This window comes from Nerophis lumbriciformis, linkage group LG12 (assembly GCF_033978685.3).
Source record: "Nerophis lumbriciformis linkage group LG12, RoL_Nlum_v2.1, whole genome shotgun sequence".
Lineage (NCBI taxonomy): Eukaryota > Metazoa > Chordata > Actinopteri > Syngnathiformes > Syngnathidae > Nerophis > Nerophis lumbriciformis.
The window spans coordinates 18,073,146-18,090,659 of NC_084559.2; the positions used below are offsets into that span (position 1 = coordinate 18,073,146).

The following is a 17,514-nucleotide window of genomic DNA, read 5'->3' on the forward strand; positions in this document are numbered from 1 at the left end:
GTTCCGCACACTTTATCGACGAAAGCTATGCTACGACAGAGATGGCAAGAATGTGTGGATATCCTGCGACACTCAAAGCAGATGCATTTCCAACGATAAAGTCAAAGAAATCTGCCGCCAGACCCCCATTGAATCTGCCGGAGTGTGTGAGCAATTCAGGGACAAAGGGCCTCGGTAGCACGGCAAGCAATGGCGGCAGTTTGTTCCCGCAGACGAGCGAGCTAAACCCCCTATCGACCCTAGCTTCCCTGGCCTGCTGACATCAACTCCAAAACTGGACAGATCAGCTTTCAGGAAAAGAGCGCGGATGAGGGTATGTCTACAGAATATATTAATTGATGAAAATTGGGCTGTCTGCACTCTCAAAGTGCATGTTGTTGCCAAATGTATTTCATATGCTGTAAACCTAGTTCATAGTTGTTAGTTTCCTTTAATGCCAAACAAACACATATCAATCGTTGGTTAGAAGGCGATCGCCGAATTCGTCCTCGCTTTCTCCCGTGTCGCTGGCTGTCGTGTCGTTTTCGTCGGTTTCGCTTGCATACGGTTCAAACCGATTTGGCTCAATAGCTTCAGTTTCTTCTTCAATTTCGTTTTCGCTACCTGCCTCCACACTACAACCATCCGTTTCAATACATGCGTAATCTGTTGAATCGCTTAAGCCGCTGAAATCCGAGTCTGAATCCGAGCTAATGTCGCTATAGCTTGCAGTTCTTTCCGCCATGTTTGTTTGTGTTGACTTCACTATGTGACGTCACAGGAAAATGGACGGGTGGTTAAAATCAGGCACTTTGAAGCTTTTTTTAGGGATATTGTGTGATGGGTAAAATTTTGAAAAAAACTTCGAAAAATATAATAAGCCACTGGGAACTGATTTTTAATGGTTTTAACAATTCTGAAATTGTGATAATGTTCCCCTTTAAGATCAAAAGGAAATTGTGTGATGGAACATTTTGGGGGAGGTTTAAATTCTTAGCACAAATGCCTGTGAATGTTCTCATTCCTCCAAGTCATTGTATCCTCAGGGCATTGAATCGATCACAACTGCACTGTTCAGAATGCTTTAGAAGACGTTTGCATCTCATCTGAACAGACTTCATTAGTTCATGCTCCCAGACTTTGATAGGAGCTCTGGAGTCTGAGGGCCTAGTAGTGCAGGATCCAAAGTGTTGATCCTTCACAAGAAGTCAGTACGGATGTCCTGAATGAGCTGAATGTTATGTTGGAATGGTTTGGATCGGGTGTAGAAATTGGGGTAAAAAAAAGTAAGAGTGTTCAAGGCAAAAGGAAATTTGTGAGGTGGGGAATTATTTATTTTAGGAACAATGGGAATTTTACAGGATATTGTAAGTGTGATTGTGATTCTGATTGAGATGCATGTGTCTACATTGCAATGATTAAAATTGGTTGATAAATTTGAGGAATGTGGAAATTGTACAAATTGTTCTTTTTTTTTTCAAATTTATTTTTTTGTGAGAATTGTGGTATTACAGAAAATGTGGAAATTATTTGGAATGAGCCTAACATTTTGATGTTGAAATGAGTTAGGTCGGTTGACAAATTAAGTACCGTATTTTTCGGACTATAAGTCGCAGTTTTTTTTATAGTTTGGCCAAGGTTGCGACTTATACTCTGGAGCGACTTATGTGTGAAATTATTAACACATTACCGTAAAATATCAAATAATATTATTTAGCTTATTCACGTAAGAGACGTAAAAGACTTCATGGGATTTAGCGATTAGGAGTGACTGATTGTTTGGTAAATGTATAGCATGTTCTATATGTTATAGTTATTTGAATGACTCTTACCATAATATGTTACGTTAACATACCAGGCATGTTCTCAGTTGGCTATTTATGCCTCATATAACGTACACTTATTCAGCCTGTTGTTCATTATTTTTTACTTCTTTTAAATTGCCTTTCAAATGTCTATTCTTGGTGTTGGGTTTTATCAAATAAATTTCCCCCAAAAATGCGACTTATATATGTTTTTTTCCTTCTTTGTTATGCATTTTTGGCCGGTGAGACTTATACTCCGGAGCGACTTATACTCCGAAAAATACGGTAGTTGAGTGTCCAAAAACGGGACAAAATACAAATAAGAATAAATAGAAGGATTTGGGTGCAAAATAACATAAAAACATGCAGAAGATACGGTACATTAAATGTACATGTAATATGATCATCTGCACCAAAACTCTTCTGTGTAAAGAACTCTTCAGTATTCACACAATGAATAGTTTACTGCTGAATCCCTTCAATATTTTATCCTGTGCATTTCCAAATCTTACTTGTGTTTTTATAACATTCTAAACCAAACCTAAAGACATATGTCAGTCAGATTTCAAATAATTCAACTTTTACTTTATAATAATATGATAAAAAAATATATATAATAATAGCAGATGACTGAATAATACCTTCAGTTTGGATTGATTATGTGATAAAGAGTCTTGTGCATGTCAGTATTGATTATGCTGGAATAGTCGACCATAAAGTGGGAATGTTCTGCAAGTGACACTGGCTAAGCTTCAGCAACCAGGAAAAATTGCTTCAGATTTTGAAAGTGGTGCACTGCAAAGCTGAAAATGTACTTTTGACCTGGAAGGATGTGACATTTTTGTAAGCGTGCACGACTTTAAAAATCTGGCCTTTTGAGGAATGAATGAGGCGAAAGGAGACGAGAGATACAAAACCAAACTGCAAAAACAACTTACTTTCAAAAGTGACCCTCCTTCTCTCTGAAAGGTGTATGGAAGAAAAAGGATAGTAAGGGGAAACTCTTGTATGTGTGAGTTTAATTTTTGTGTCTATATGTGTTGGTCAGGGCCGGCTTGTTTAGTCCAGTATTTGGCATCTTGAATCTTGAAACATGGGTCATCCATTGTCTCCTCACTCACCTTCAGGCGTCGCAGCCTCCTTCCTGCGCCCGGAGTTGGACGGTGCCAGGTTGGCTGGAACCTGCTGGTGCTCAGGAGACTTCACCATGGCAGATATCAACATCTGTTGTCGTGCTGTGGCTGGCGTGGTGGCGTTGCTATAATCTTTATACTGGAGCGCTGGGGATGGGAGTCATTCACAACAGTCTATTTACCATACATTCTTTCATTTGTGGCATTTGGACAGCTGCAAAGAGATTTGGCACTACATGTTAGGTGGCGGTATTGGTGGTCATTTTCGTGAAGAAGAAGTTTCATTCCCATCGCTACTTTTATTCATACGCATGCGGCCCGTTAAGCTTTTCAATCTGGCCCGCCGGACATTCAGAAACATTTTTTTTTAGATCTTTAAGATGGAAACTGTAGCTGCCATTATGATGTGCAGTGATGTTTTCAAATCAAGGGTTGGAATTGGGGGTTAAATCACCAAAAATTATTCCCAGGCGCGGCACCGCTGCTGCCCACTGCTCCCCTCACCTCCCAGGGGGTGAAGAAGAGGATGGGTCAAATGCAGAGGACAAATTTCACCACACCTAGTGTGTGTGTGACAAGCATTGCTACTTTAACTTAACTTTAACTTTACACATACAAACTGTAGCACACAAAAAAGCACATTTAATTAAAACAACCTTATTATAGTCTTACCTTTGCTTATAAGTACGGGAACAGTGGTGTTCGTGTTGGAGGAGTTGTGAATGAATGAAATATGAATTCCGTGCTGCAGTCTGCAGGTGTACCTAATGTTGTGTCCCTGCAGTCGTTCACGGCTCCTCCGGCGCGAGCATTGTTGTTTTTGCACTTTTTGGCTTCTTGTTAAATGACTTTTTTTGGGTGGATTCGGAGGGTTTGGGTGTGGGCTTTGGTTGGTGTGGCGCTCCCGTCGGGGGGTACACTCTGCGCGGGGGTGCATTAACCGGCACCAGGAGGCGGTATTACTGCAAACCTCACACAGTGCGTCTTCGCAGCCGTTTTATGATTGCTCAGCACAAGAAATACTTTACACACATACAGTTGTTGACAAAATGCACTGTACATTATATACCTCAGCTAACTAAACTATGGAAATGTATAATATAATTCATATAGCAATACGGTCTCACTGCACAGCAGGCCAGCAGTTAGCCAGTCCGCAATCCATGGTGAGGCACAACTGAGTGACGTGCCTCAACTGGCTGCTGATCACCGCACCGTCTCTTCTCAGTATTTGAACGGCAAATGTGAAAATTCAGCGATTTTAAAAAAAAATTATCTAAAACTGGTGAAGTTAAATGAAAAATAACTTTATAGTATAATCACTGAATACATATAACAATTTAATTAATTTGTTTTCTTTTTACATTTTTTTTCTTTCCATGATGTCAGGTGAGGCCCCGCCTCACCTGCCTCTAGTGACCGCACGTCACTGTCTTGAACTATACAAAGTATTTCAATGGTTGGAATCTGCGCTTTTGCATGATATACTAGTTACTATGGTAATATAATTAGTTACTATGGTCATCTAATTAGTTACTATGGTAATCAAATTAGTTACTATGGTCATCTAATTAGTTACTATGGTCATCTAATTAGTTACTATGGTAATCTAAGTCACAGCAGCTCAGACGAGGCACCAAGCAGTGTGGGTGGGGAGCGTTTCCAGAGCGGCCAGCCTGAAATGCGGGTGTCAGGGACAGACGCGGAAGAAGATTTTTACAACAAAGTTCTAAAGCTTAGTGATATATCAGATTGTAGGTGTGTTTATTCTTTACCCTTCACGTTCATATTTCGCTGTATTTGTTGCGTTTTGCTTGATTGTAAAATATGTGACGTTCATATGTTGTTTATATTTAGTGTTTTATCGTCCATAGTAAATATTGTAAATCCCACATTCTTTATTTTCACGTTAATTCTGGGTGTCTCATTCAGTATAAATTTTTTTAATTCCATTCCATTTTTTTAAGGCGGTCTGTCATAATGTTTTTAGCTTTCAATCAGACTTTATTGTGAGTTTTTGAATTAGTGTTTCTAAAAAATAGAACCCAAGCACATATACTGTACAGCAGATTTTCACGTCTTGTGTGTGTGTATGTGTCGTCCCCCAGACACATTTTGTTCACAAAATTTGGTCCCCCGAGTCAAAATAATTGCCCAGGCCTGCTCTAAAGTAACTACTCTACCCACCTCTGATCTTAACTCATTAGTTCATATGCACCTGATCTGCAAGAGAATAAGAAGAAGTAGCAGCGTGGATTAGCGTTGGTGTTTTCGTAAACAGACTTTTTGGTACGAGGCTGTTGGTTCAGTACAGAGGCCTACTGAATTCCCACAAAATACACATCAAAAGTGAACAACAGGAAGTGTTTCTGCGTTGTGCATTAACTCGGTAATCAAATGCAAGCGGTCAGAGAGCGCAGGTGCAGATATGGAGGTCAACGGATTCAAGGAACATTTCTTGTCATACCAGCAAACAGAGACATGAGATGACACAACATTAATTTTACCAGTATTTAAATTACAACTGCCGTGAAAGATGAGGTGTAAAAGTGTGCAGAACACCACCATAAGGTGCAGCCCAGCCTGTGACTAGCAGGAGTCATAATGAGTCATGGGGGGCCAGCTGACATGGCAGAGCCTGGAAATACTCTACCATCATTTGGGAACGCTTTGCCTTCCCAAACAAATACGTAAACCAAAGATTTTTTTTTATGGGCATAAAGGCATAAAAAAACAAATACATCTTAACTGTAACAATAGCTAATGAATTACTTTTACGTACGTTACAACGCCAATACTGATAGGTGTGATGAAACATGGCATGCTACTTTTGAGGTGGATGTATGTCAACATATAGCATCAGTAGTCAGTCAGTAACTATACCAACACAACAACTACTACTTAAAACTACTACCAAGGGCAAGGATTAATGAACAATTAATTGAAATGATAACCGGGGGGTATGGTATTTTTTTATAATTTTTTTTGTCATTAAAAAATACAATCATGTCTGCTTACGGACTGTATTGGTCTGTACTGACGTCAAATGTCACTTGGCAACATGCGCCACGTTTTAATGGCGCACACTAACGCAATCTGATCTCTCCATGGCACACGCCAAATATATATATTTTTTTATTCATTTAAAGTAACATAATAAATACTTTTCCAAGACATTAATTACATTTACTGAGAGTGATTCCATTAGTAATTCATTTAAATAGTAACCAAAATTACTTTTAAAAAGTAATTTATTAACACAGTATTTTCCGGACCATAGGGCGCACTGCCGATGAATGGTCTATATTTGATCTTTTTTCATACATAAAGTGCACCGGATTATAGAGCGCATTAAAAGAGTCATATTAATATTATTTTTTTTCTAAATGTAAAAGACTTCCCTGTGGTCTACATAACATGTAATGGTGGTTCTTTGGTCAAAATGTTGCATAGATGATGTTTTACAGATCATCTTCAAGCCGCTTTCTAACAGTCGCTTCAGGATGCGCCGTTTTGTGGGCGGTCTTATTTACGTGGCTCACCTTCGACAGCGTCTTCTCCCCGTCATCTTTGTTGTAGCGGTGTAGCGTGCAAGGACGGGAGTGGAAGGAGTGTCAAAAGATGGAGCTAACTGTTTTAATGACATTCACACTTTACTTCAATCAATAATGCAGCAGCATCTTCTCATCCGGAAACAAAAACAAGGCCGGAAATGTGTCCCGTGAAAAACCGTCCGACCGGAACTGGCTAATAACTAAAGTTGCTTGGGTGAATAATGTAAACTCACTACACCGGTATGTTTTAGCGCTTTCATGGCGAGTTTACTGACAGATATAAGTAAGAACTTTACACTACTTTATATTAGAAATGGCAACATCAAAGGATGAATGTCCCATAACAAAAGAAGACAGAGGAAAAGAAGAAGCTTATCGACTACCGCGTCGGCACGGACTATATAGGCGCAATTTTTCAGGATTTATGCAGATCCCAAATACAGATCAGCAGGTACCAGAAGGTAAGAAAAGTTGCTTTTGCATAATATTGCGAAACAAAACGCCAGATAATATGTCTTACCATATACACACACCATAATAATACTCCTATGTTGAAGCACAGTACAATCCATCAAGCAGTGCGGCTTTATAGCTTACCAAAGTCGTGGTAAAACATTTTGATAGATTTTTGAGTGCCGTGTGTAATGTTTTTATATTTTCAATGGAACGCATACAATTTTGGTGTTGTTTACTTGAGTCATATTGCCATCATAGTTCAGTCTACACGTATCTCTTATGTATGACTGCCATCTACTGCTCACACTTATTACACCATGTACCAAATAAAATACGGTAATAATAACACAAAGATGTGTCTTTAAATATATGTTTAAATGTTTTACATGCACATTGCCATTAATGCAAATTAGATATGACATCATCTGGATCAAACCAACCACTACAAATAGATAACATTGCTTCTAAGCGGCGACTTAGCTGATATTTACTTTTTTTAGCAAATTGATTTGTTTCTTTGCTCCTCTCAGCATCTCAAAAATAACTATTTCAGAATTTAGACCCAGTTCCCATGGCAACGGTGTGAGAGAGAAATAACTGACCCAAACTTACTGATGGACTTTTTTTCTGTCCATTTGTAGAAGAGAAGATAAATTGCTGCAGGACACTGTTCTCACCTTCTTCTTTCAACGACCGCAATTCTGCTCTCATTTTCTGAAGAGCATCTTCAAGCTCAGTGCAGCGAATTCGTTCTTTGTCCAGTGCCACCTTCATGTCACTGTACTGCAGGGGGACTGGCTGGATGGTGGGCACAGGGGAGACTTGACCCGGACTCTGTCCCTGGACCTGGGCCTGAGCAGCTATGGCAGTCAACAGGTCCTCACGTCGACGTCCAAAAAGACCCTGAAGGATCGGCAATTAAAAAATTAGAAGTTCGACTTATGGCGGTGCAAAGAGGTTCGAGGGACTATAAACAACCATTTATACAGAGTGACTCATACTTAATTGCACATTTATAATCAAGTAATTAGCAGTCCTTGTCAGATTCCTTCAAATGAGTCCCTTGAATATTTTACATACATACAATAGGAAGTAAAAGCACTTAGTAATAGCTCTGGAAGAAGAAGAATTATATCCTACTGAGAACCAGCATGTTTTTGGTCAATTTTTGTTGTTGTTAGAGTAACACATTTTAGAAAACAATTAGTGCTGTTTTGCAAAACAAAAATGAATACGCACGATAAGGTCGGTGGCTCTCAAAAGGGTATTCAAGCTGTTGAGTAAAAGCCATGTGATAACATAAGGGAGCGTGACACAAATGCAATTCATTTCCCTCAGTCCAATTTGTGAAATGTACTCGGGTTGGGGGACCGATCCAAATATCTACAGTTTCGATTCCAAGGATAGTATCAATATCAGATCAATACTAGCGTGTACCATTTTATTTACAAACCCCAAAACCAGTGAAGTTGGTACCTGGTAAATAAAAACAGAATACAATGATTTGCAAATCCTTTTTAACTTATATTCAATTGAATAGACTGCAAAGACAAGATATTTAGAGTTCACACTGAGAAACTTAACTATTTTTTTGCAAATATATCATTTGGAATTTGATGCCTGCAACATCGTTAAAAAAAGCTGGGAAAAAAACAGAGAAAGTTGAGGAATGCTCATCAAACACTTATTTGGAACATGCCACAGGTGAACAGGCTAATTGGGGACAGGTGGGTGCCATGATTGGGTATAAAAGCAGCTTCACCACTTTGTCAACAAATGCGTGATTAAATTGTCCAACAGTTTAAGAACAACATTTCTCAACCAGCTATTGCAAAGAATTTAGGGATTTCACCATCTACGGTCCGTAATATCATCAAAAGGTTTAGAGAATTTGGAGAAACCACTGCACGTAAGCGATGATATTACGGACCTTGGATCCCTCAGGCAGTATTGCATCAAAAAGCAACATCAGTGTGTAAAGGATATCACCACATGGGCTCAGGAACACTTCACAAAACCACTGTCAGTAACTACAGTTGTTCGCTACATCTGTAAGTGCAAGTTAAAACTCTACTATGCAAAGCCAAAGCCAATTATCAACAACACCCAGAAACACCACTGGCTACGCTGGGCCCGAGCTCATCTAAGATGGACTGATGCAAAGTGGAAAAGTGTTCTGTGGTCTGACGAGTCCACATTTCAAGTTGTTTTTGGAAACTGTGGACGTCGTGTCCTCCGGAACAAAGAGGAAAAGAACCATCCGGATTGTTATAGGCGCAAAGTTGAAAAGCCAGCATCTGTGATGGTATGGGGGTGTATTACTGCCCAAAGCATGGGTAACTTACACATCTGTGAAGGCACCATTAATGCTAAAAGGTACATACAGGTTTTGGAGCAACACATGTTGTCATCCAAGCAACCATATCATGGACGCCCCTGCTTATTTCAGCAAGACAATGCCAAGCCACGTGTTACAACAGCGTGGATTCATAGTAAAAGAGTGCGGGTACTAGACTGGCCTGCCTGTAGTCCAGACCTGTCTCCCATTGACAATATGTGACGCATTATGAAGCCTAAAATAGCAGAAGGGAGACTGTTGAACAACTTAAGCTGTACATCAAGCAAGAATGGGAAATAATTCCACTTCAAAAATGTGTCTCCTCAGTTCCCAAATGTTTACTGAGTGTTGTTAAAAAAAAGGCCATGTGTAACACAGTGGTAAAAATGCCACTGTGCCAATTTCTTGCAATGTGTTGCTGCCATTAAATTCCTAAGTTAATGATTATTTGCAAAAAAAATATATGTTTCTCAGTGTGAACATTAAATATCTTGTCTTTGCAGTCTATTTAATTGAATATAAGTTGAAAAGGATTTGCAAATCATTGTATTCTGTTTTTATTTACCATTTACACAACGTGCCAACTTCACTGGTTTTGGGTTTTGTACTTGGTATCTGATCAAAACCGACATTTGCAGTATCGGTCACCCCTACTACGGTACTTAGAAACAATACAACTAAGTAAAGAAAGTCATGTCACCTTTTTCTTCTTTGAACCACCGTGGGCTTGGGTCTGGAGAAAGTCTATGAGCTTGGTCTGCTGGGTGATAGTGCCCTCCATTTTCACCTTCTCATGGGAGTATACAGCCTGCAGGTGGAGCTAAGTGAACATCACTACTGCCATGAATGTCTCGTTAAATACTTGGCTTCACATAGAAAGACAAATAAGGGTGAAGACATGCAAACATAGGTGACACATTTTTTTGCTGTTCAAATAAGGAGAGAAACCACATGAGCCAACATCTAACTATTGGGAAGATGAAATGAATATGAACATGGTGGAGTGGTGACCGCTTTGGTACCCTGCTCTCAAAACTACAAACCAGGAAAACAGCAGTACTCTCATAGATTGTATGTTATCACCACAGAAAGCAGCAATGTACTGTATGATTTTTCTCCAAGTATAATTAGTATGACGTATAAAAGGGGCTGTTTGCAACTTGTTTAAAGTTACATTTTACAAATCAAAAACATAAAAAGACCACCAGTGGCTGGCTTACTGTATATTACCATTAGTGGTTTAGGAGAACATATTTAATAAATACATTTCTATATTTGTCACAATTAAAAGTTAAACTTTGTCAACACTTGAACCGAAAGGATGTTTACTACAATACACGTCGACATAAACAGACCAATTTTTCAAAGAACTGACCCCTCTGGCTCTCAAATTGTAGTCAACCAAAGCAGTTTTTAGATTTTCTAAAACTGAGACGCACTCTGGACGCCCCATGTGTTAATATGGTCATGCATAAAGAAAATTATATGAGTCAATAGGTAGCAGCACCTGGATGTTCTCCAGCTGATATTCCAGGTCAGTTCTTTCAGTTTTTAGTAAGTCAGTCTGGTCCAGGGCATCCTGTAGTCCCTGGGTCAGTCGAAAAATGTGTGCCTTCTGTGCATCCATCTGCTGCTGCACCTTCTCTTGCTATAAAAAAACAGCAGGTTATCATAATCAGTTTTCCATACTGTATGTGTTTTGTCTATTGTGACTTTTAATCTTAATCATGATTCATCATGATTTTAATCTTAATCATGATTCGTGTAAACAAAATGAGAAAACTCTTAATGGACCTCATCCAACAGTCGCTGTTTCAGATCTCTCTCACTCTCCAGCTTTTGCTGCAAAGTGCGAGCATTCATCTCCAGTATTGCATGCTTCTTCTCCAAATCATTCAGCTATGGAAAAAAAAACACTCAATTGTTTACGACCAAAAATGTGTGCAATACAATAACAGAATGCAAATGCTCACAGTCTCTGTGAGACTCTCAGCTTTGAGTTTCTGGTCTTTGAGGATCTGCTGGAGTGCCAGAATCTCCGCTTTGTGCTCCTTAACTGCCTGGTCCACAGCCTGGCGAGACTCTGAGCTGCGCTGCTCTGCACGCAGCCTAGGAGATACAGAGAACTATTATCTATCCATCAATTTTCTATACTGCTTATCCTCATTAGGAACATGGGCGAGCTGGAGCCTATCCCAACTGACGTTGGGTGAAAGGTGACTGTGTCTAATCAGCAGTGCTGGGACTGTAACGCCGTTATTTTCGGCAGTAACTATTAGTCTAACGCGTTATTTTTTTATATTCAGTAACTCAGTTACCGTTACTACATGATGCGTCACTGCGTTATTTTTTTATGTAGTATCGGCTAGAAACAGAAGATCTGAGTGTGTTTTATTGGAGCGCTGCGGTGTCGTCCTGTGTCACAAGGAAAAGAAGAGGCGCGCTTTGTGTGGGTGGGGGCGGGGGGCCGTGTCTGTGTTTACTAACAAGACATGGCGGAGCCAGAAGTCGAGTTTCTTAACATGGAGATATTCTCACTACTTTTCTTTTGTCGAGCACAAAGAAAAGAACATTTTAGTTAAATGTAAGTTGTGTCTTGGATCAAAGATCCTATCTACTGCCCAAAACAGCAATTCAAATCTACTGAAACAGCTACAAAAGCAATATACTTCGACAAAGCTAGTAAAGAGAGACATACTTCACCTCCACCTTCAACAGTGGCTGGATTTTAACAGAGGGACTGCTAGCCAGGACAACATTGATAGAGCCATTGCAGCGTATGTGCTAGAAGACATGCAGGCTGTTTCTACAGTGTAGTCACCCGATTTCAGGCAGCTGGACACAGTGGACAGTGAGTACATAAACATGGAAAGCAAGCTAAAGAAAACACTCAAAACTCTGCCTCTGCTCATCATTCAGCACTGAAGGTACACACACTCTGTCAATTCTCTTATATACTCTTTCATTCTAGACTTCTAGAGTGTTTGATTATCACATCACTCTAAATGTATAGACTATAAAGTTCACAAACATAAAGAGGGATCCTAGTGGGCCAGGCCAATCTTTCCTTATCTTTAAACTAAAACTGGGGAAATGTGTAGATTGTTCTGGGCTTCAGTACAGTGTTGCTCTCATGAAGACATGATTTTATTTCCGAATTCCTTGAGAGAAAAAAAATGCCTGGTTAGGCTTTGCGTATGTCATGTGTGCCTTCCTTGGGTGAAGCCAGGTTTACAGCTATGTTGTGACATGTTGTTATTATGCGGTTTGTTACTTATGGATGTTATGTTGCAGCTATTTAAAATAGTTTTGTCAATTTGTTCTGGCCTGAAATAAATTGGCCCTTTGTAGACCACATTGCTTAGCAGAGTTCAGTGATGCAAATGCATGCCAAGTTGATCAACAGATTGTATTATTTTCCAGTGCAATAACAGTACTGAAATGAAAGCTAAAAGGGCATTAATGGGAGCCTTAAAAAAAAAGAAGAAGAAAAAAAGAAGTAACTAAATAGTTACTTTTCACAGTAACGCATTACTTTTTGGTGTAAGTAACAGAGTTACTTTTGAAATAAAGTAACTAGTAACTGTAACTAGTTACTGGTTTTCAGTAACTAACCCAACACTGCTAATCAGTCTACAATGTGTTTTACGGAAGCCCAAGTGCTCGAACAAAACCCATGCGAGCACAAGGAGAGCATGTTTACAAACTTCCAAATCTTGAAAAATGTCTTCTCGTGGTAGATAAACTACTCCATATTGACTATTGACTTAAGAAAAGTAGCCTTTGCTACTGTTCTTACCTACTAAATGTCTCTTAAGTGCGAGATAGTGTTTGAATACCAAATGATCCTTGCCCACATCAACTAAAAACATGTTTGGAAATAAATATTCAGAACACCAAGTGGTAAACCCTTGAGGGAATATGCTGGAACCTTTTGAATCCAGTGTGTGTAGGTGGAGGCAAGCAACAACATTAATAGCAAACAACACCTACCATTGTAGAGAATGTCAAGGCATATTTTCCCTGGATATATAACAGATACTGTACAGTCATTACATTACTTCAATGCTTACTGATGGTTGTTTGACAACCAAAACATTTGGAGGTTGCTCTTTCATCATTCACAAAAATGGATGACGCTGACTTCTTTTGACATAAAGAGTCGACGTCATAAATAGAGAAGAATAAAATGTACACTCCAAAATCACAAAAGGTTATTTAAATCAGTTATTGCAATGTGCTTGCTCATCTGTTGCTTGATCTCGTATCTTGAGAACATTTTGAGCTTCTCATATCTGTCTAATGCTGTGATCAATTGTTTCTCTTTTATTGCTCCTAAGGTACCCTTAAGAGCAATACATAAGCTAAAAAGAGACAAGACATGACTGAGACAAAGGAGGTTGAGTTGAGACAACCATTTGAGCAATATTTGAGAAGTGGGATACACTGAGGAGAGCTCATATATGTATGCCACTGATCTCAATTGTACTTACCTGCTCTGTTTCTCTGTATCCAACATTCTTTGGACATCCCTGGTCCTCCTTTCAGCCTGGTTCTTCTCCTCTTCTAGTGTTGCCCTCCAGGCGTCCCACTGCCTCTCCTTCTCCAGCAGCTCATCATTTAAGCTTTCAAGTTCCACAACCTGCTCCTCCAACATGGTGCATGTGGTCTTTAGTGTCCCAAGGTTCTGGTAATAAGACATACACATAACACAAAAGGTAAAGATATTTGTGTTTTTGGTTGATTATGTCGTTCTTGGTGCCACGTTTGTAAGGTACATGCATTTTGGGACTGTATTTATATTATTCACATGTGAATAATGCTGTATAATAGACTGTATTAATATTATTAACATGTGGATAATGCTGTATAATAGACTACATTTTTATTATTCACATGTGAATAATGCTGTATAATAGACTGTATTTATTAGGGATGTGGATCGGATCGGCCGCCGATATTTGCCAAAAAATGCCTATCGGCAAGGCATGGGAAAATGCTGATCCAGATCCAGTAAAAAAAACAAAAAACTCCGGTCCGTGTTTTCCAACGCATTTAAATAATACATTCCACTTTTCTGCTGCTCCCTAATTTCCGTTCCGCATTTTCCAGCACACCTTCAACACATCCACAGGTCTGTGGATTCTCACGCAGTTGCTTTTAGCTGCTGGCATTGCACTACAGGCTCTTCTCACTCTTTCCTGTGTCTCCCTCCCACAGACAGACAAGCGCACCTTCTTACACACGTCACATACTGTTACGTCATACGTCACATACTGTCACGTCATACGTCACATACTGTCACGTCATACATCACATACGTGTACGCCCTCTCCCAGCAGAGAGGTAGCAGCATGGCTAACGTTAGCTGTGATGCTAGCGAAGCCGTGTGACCAACCTTCCCTCTAAGGTGCGCGCCTGTGGGCATAGCAATTATATGCCACGCACAAAATCAAATAAAAAAATAAGCGCATAACAATTTTCGACACACAGTTTTCGTCATCATTGTTCAAATATTGTAACGTCTGTCGAGACACTTATCTCCATTCGGTGCCACACGCCCACACCATCAAAATGCCGAGGCAAAAATATCCACATCAACACCGTATGAAAAAATTAGTGATTTTTTTAGTTGTGATTTCCTTCTCTGCATGAAAGCTTAAAAGTAGCATATATTAATGCAGTATGAAGAAGAATGTTATAATGTAGACATGCAAGCCTTGAAAGAAAATTTTGAAAATCAAGACTACATTTCCTGCAAATGGGTGCATTTCTACCCTATATTTTAACTTTAGATTTATTCTCATATCAAACTCTTTTGGCTGTCTTTTTGACACTTACATCCGGCGCCCCCCTCCACACCCCGGATTATAAATAATGTAAATAATTCAATGTGATTATCTTGTGTGATGACTGTATTATGATGATAGTATATATCTGATAGTATATATCTGTATCATGAATCAATTTAAGTGGACCCCGACTTAAACAAGTTGAAAAACTTATTCGGGTGTTACCATTTAGTGGTCAATTGTACGAAATATGTACGTCACTGTGCAACCTACTAATAAAAGTCTCAATCAATCAATCAAAACACATAGAATCATCATACTGCTGTGATTATATGCATCAAGTGTTCATTCAAGGCTAAGGCAAAATATCGAGATATATATCGTGTATCGCAATATGGCCTTAAAATATCGCAATATTAAAAAAAGGCCATATCGCCCAGCCCTAGTTCAATGATGCCATTTCTGTTTGTCATGTATAATTTTGTCTATTTTGTGTTTATCCTTGAATAAACAGGTCAGTTTCTTGTTACCAACCATTGTGTATTATTCAAACTCCCCTAATTCAGCTGGCTAGTTGTTATCAAGAGTACTAAAACCCTTTTCAACATGATTCTGACAACTAAGTAGGCTAAATAACTTTAAACTTTAATACATGCTCGGATAGGCCGGTATCGGTCAGTATCAGTATCGGATCGGAAGTGCAAAAACAATATCGGTATCAGATCGGAAGTGCAAAAACCTGGATCGGGACAGCCCTATTATTTATATTATTCACATGTAAAAAATACCTAAGTGTTTATTGTGAGCGAACTGTGGTGCTGAATTCCCCCCAGGGATCAATAAAGTACTTTCTATTCTATTCTCTAAAGTTAGGATCAAGCAATCCAAACATGTTTTATTTGGAGACCCTTGGTCACACTTGGTCTAGGATTTTTTACTAACAAGATGCAAACAGAACTCCATGGCTTCCTGGCACATTAGCTAGAATTTAGAAAACATTTTTAAATTGTAGATTGCAAAACTGATTGACACCAACATTGGATATTTTTCTCTTTGGTGTGAATATAAATAACTATCTATACTCACAACCATTTTAAAGTATTCAGTGTTTGCCATACATTCATTTATTTGTGGCGGGCTGATACCAAGGTACACCCTTAAAATCTATAGCAAGAAGATTTGTATTTAAATGGTAAATGGTTTGTATTTATATAGCGCCTTAATATACCTGGAATGATACCCAAAGCCCTTTCCATTATACATCACACTCACTCATTTACACACACATTCACACACTGATGGCAGAAGCTGCCATGCAAAGCGCTAAACACGACCCATCAGGAGCAGTTTGCGTTTCGGTGTCATGCTAAGGGACACCTCATCATGAGCTCCAACCTGTAACTCTGCTGTTACAAGATGGCCACTCTTCCCACTGAGCCCTGCCGCCCCAGATGATGCATCTAATTGATGCATCATTTTATATTGAAATAAAAATAGTGAAACCTGTTTAATTCAAAGGTGGGTGCATAAGAGATAAGTACAAAACAAAGATAAATGTTACATTTCTGGTTTTGGCCTGCCTGTTGTTCCTGGCTGTGTCTTGCTCTTTTCTCTTTCTCGCCCCTCAGTTGCCATGGCACCAGTGGAAGGCGGTAGAATTCACCACACCTGACTGCAAGTACCACCAACTTCTTAAGCTGTGGCCTGCACCTGCCTGTTGCTGTTTTTTTTACCCCCTCATTAACGCCATGGAAATATTAGGAATGTTATTAATTATTATCATTAGGAACTCATTTTGTTGATTAGTTAGTGAATTACAAAAAACAAACAAAAACAAAGAAGAGTAACTTTATCCAAATGGTCATGACACTTTCCACACTAAAAGGTAAGACCTTAATTTTTGATAAATTGTCCAAAGTGGAGCAACAAAGCTTTGAGAGCATGCATATTGGAAACTTAAAGCCATATATCACTGATACCCTGATGTCTATTATAATTAATGATTATTAAAGTTAAAGTACCAATGATTGTCACACACACACACTAGGTGTGGTGAAATTATTCTCTGCATTTGACCCATCACCCTTGATCACCCCCTGGGAGGTGAGGGGAGCAGTGAGCAGCAGCAGTGGCCGCGCCCGGGAATCATTTTTGGTGATTTAACCCCCAATTCCAACCCTTGATGCTGAGTGCCAAGCAGGGAGGTAATGGCTCCCATTTTTATAGTCTTTGGTATAACTCGGCTGGGGTTTGAACTCTCAACCTACCGATCTCAGGGCGGACACTAACCACTAGGCCACTGAGTAGGTCAATTATTAAATTTGACGAATGAATTATATCCGTAAATGTAATGTAAAATAGCAACACTTTCCACAAATATTTGTCAGTCAATAATGACTAAGTACACAAGCAAGCAGACATAGGGAAGATTAGTGTTGCCAACTTAGCAGCATTGTC

At 39.3% G+C, this 17,514-nt stretch overlaps 1 protein-coding gene across 2 annotated transcripts in view; it reads right to left on the bottom strand.

Moving 5' to 3' along the window:
- The window catches only part of LOC133623072 (citron Rho-interacting kinase-like), a 158,664-nt gene that overhangs the window by 45,377 nt on the left and 95,773 nt on the right, over positions 1–17,514 (bottom strand). The window contains exons 19-26 of one of the 2 annotated variants that reach the window (XM_061986021.2): positions 13,759–13,952; positions 11,239–11,374; positions 11,060–11,164; positions 10,773–10,913; positions 9,966–10,073; positions 7,605–7,830; positions 2,906–3,064; positions 2,723–2,746 (exon numbers count right to left, since the gene is read on the bottom strand). In XM_061986021.2, the coding sequence (XP_061842005.1) occupies positions 2,723–2,746; positions 2,906–3,064; positions 7,605–7,830; positions 9,966–10,073; positions 10,773–10,913; positions 11,060–11,164; positions 11,239–11,374; positions 13,759–13,952 (1,093 nt within the window). Of the gene's footprint in view, positions 1–2,722; positions 2,747–2,905; positions 3,065–7,604; positions 7,831–9,965; positions 10,086–10,772; positions 10,914–11,059; positions 11,165–11,238; positions 11,375–13,758; positions 13,953–17,514 lie in introns of both variants that reach the window. The other variant, XM_061986019.2, reaches the window with a different exon arrangement.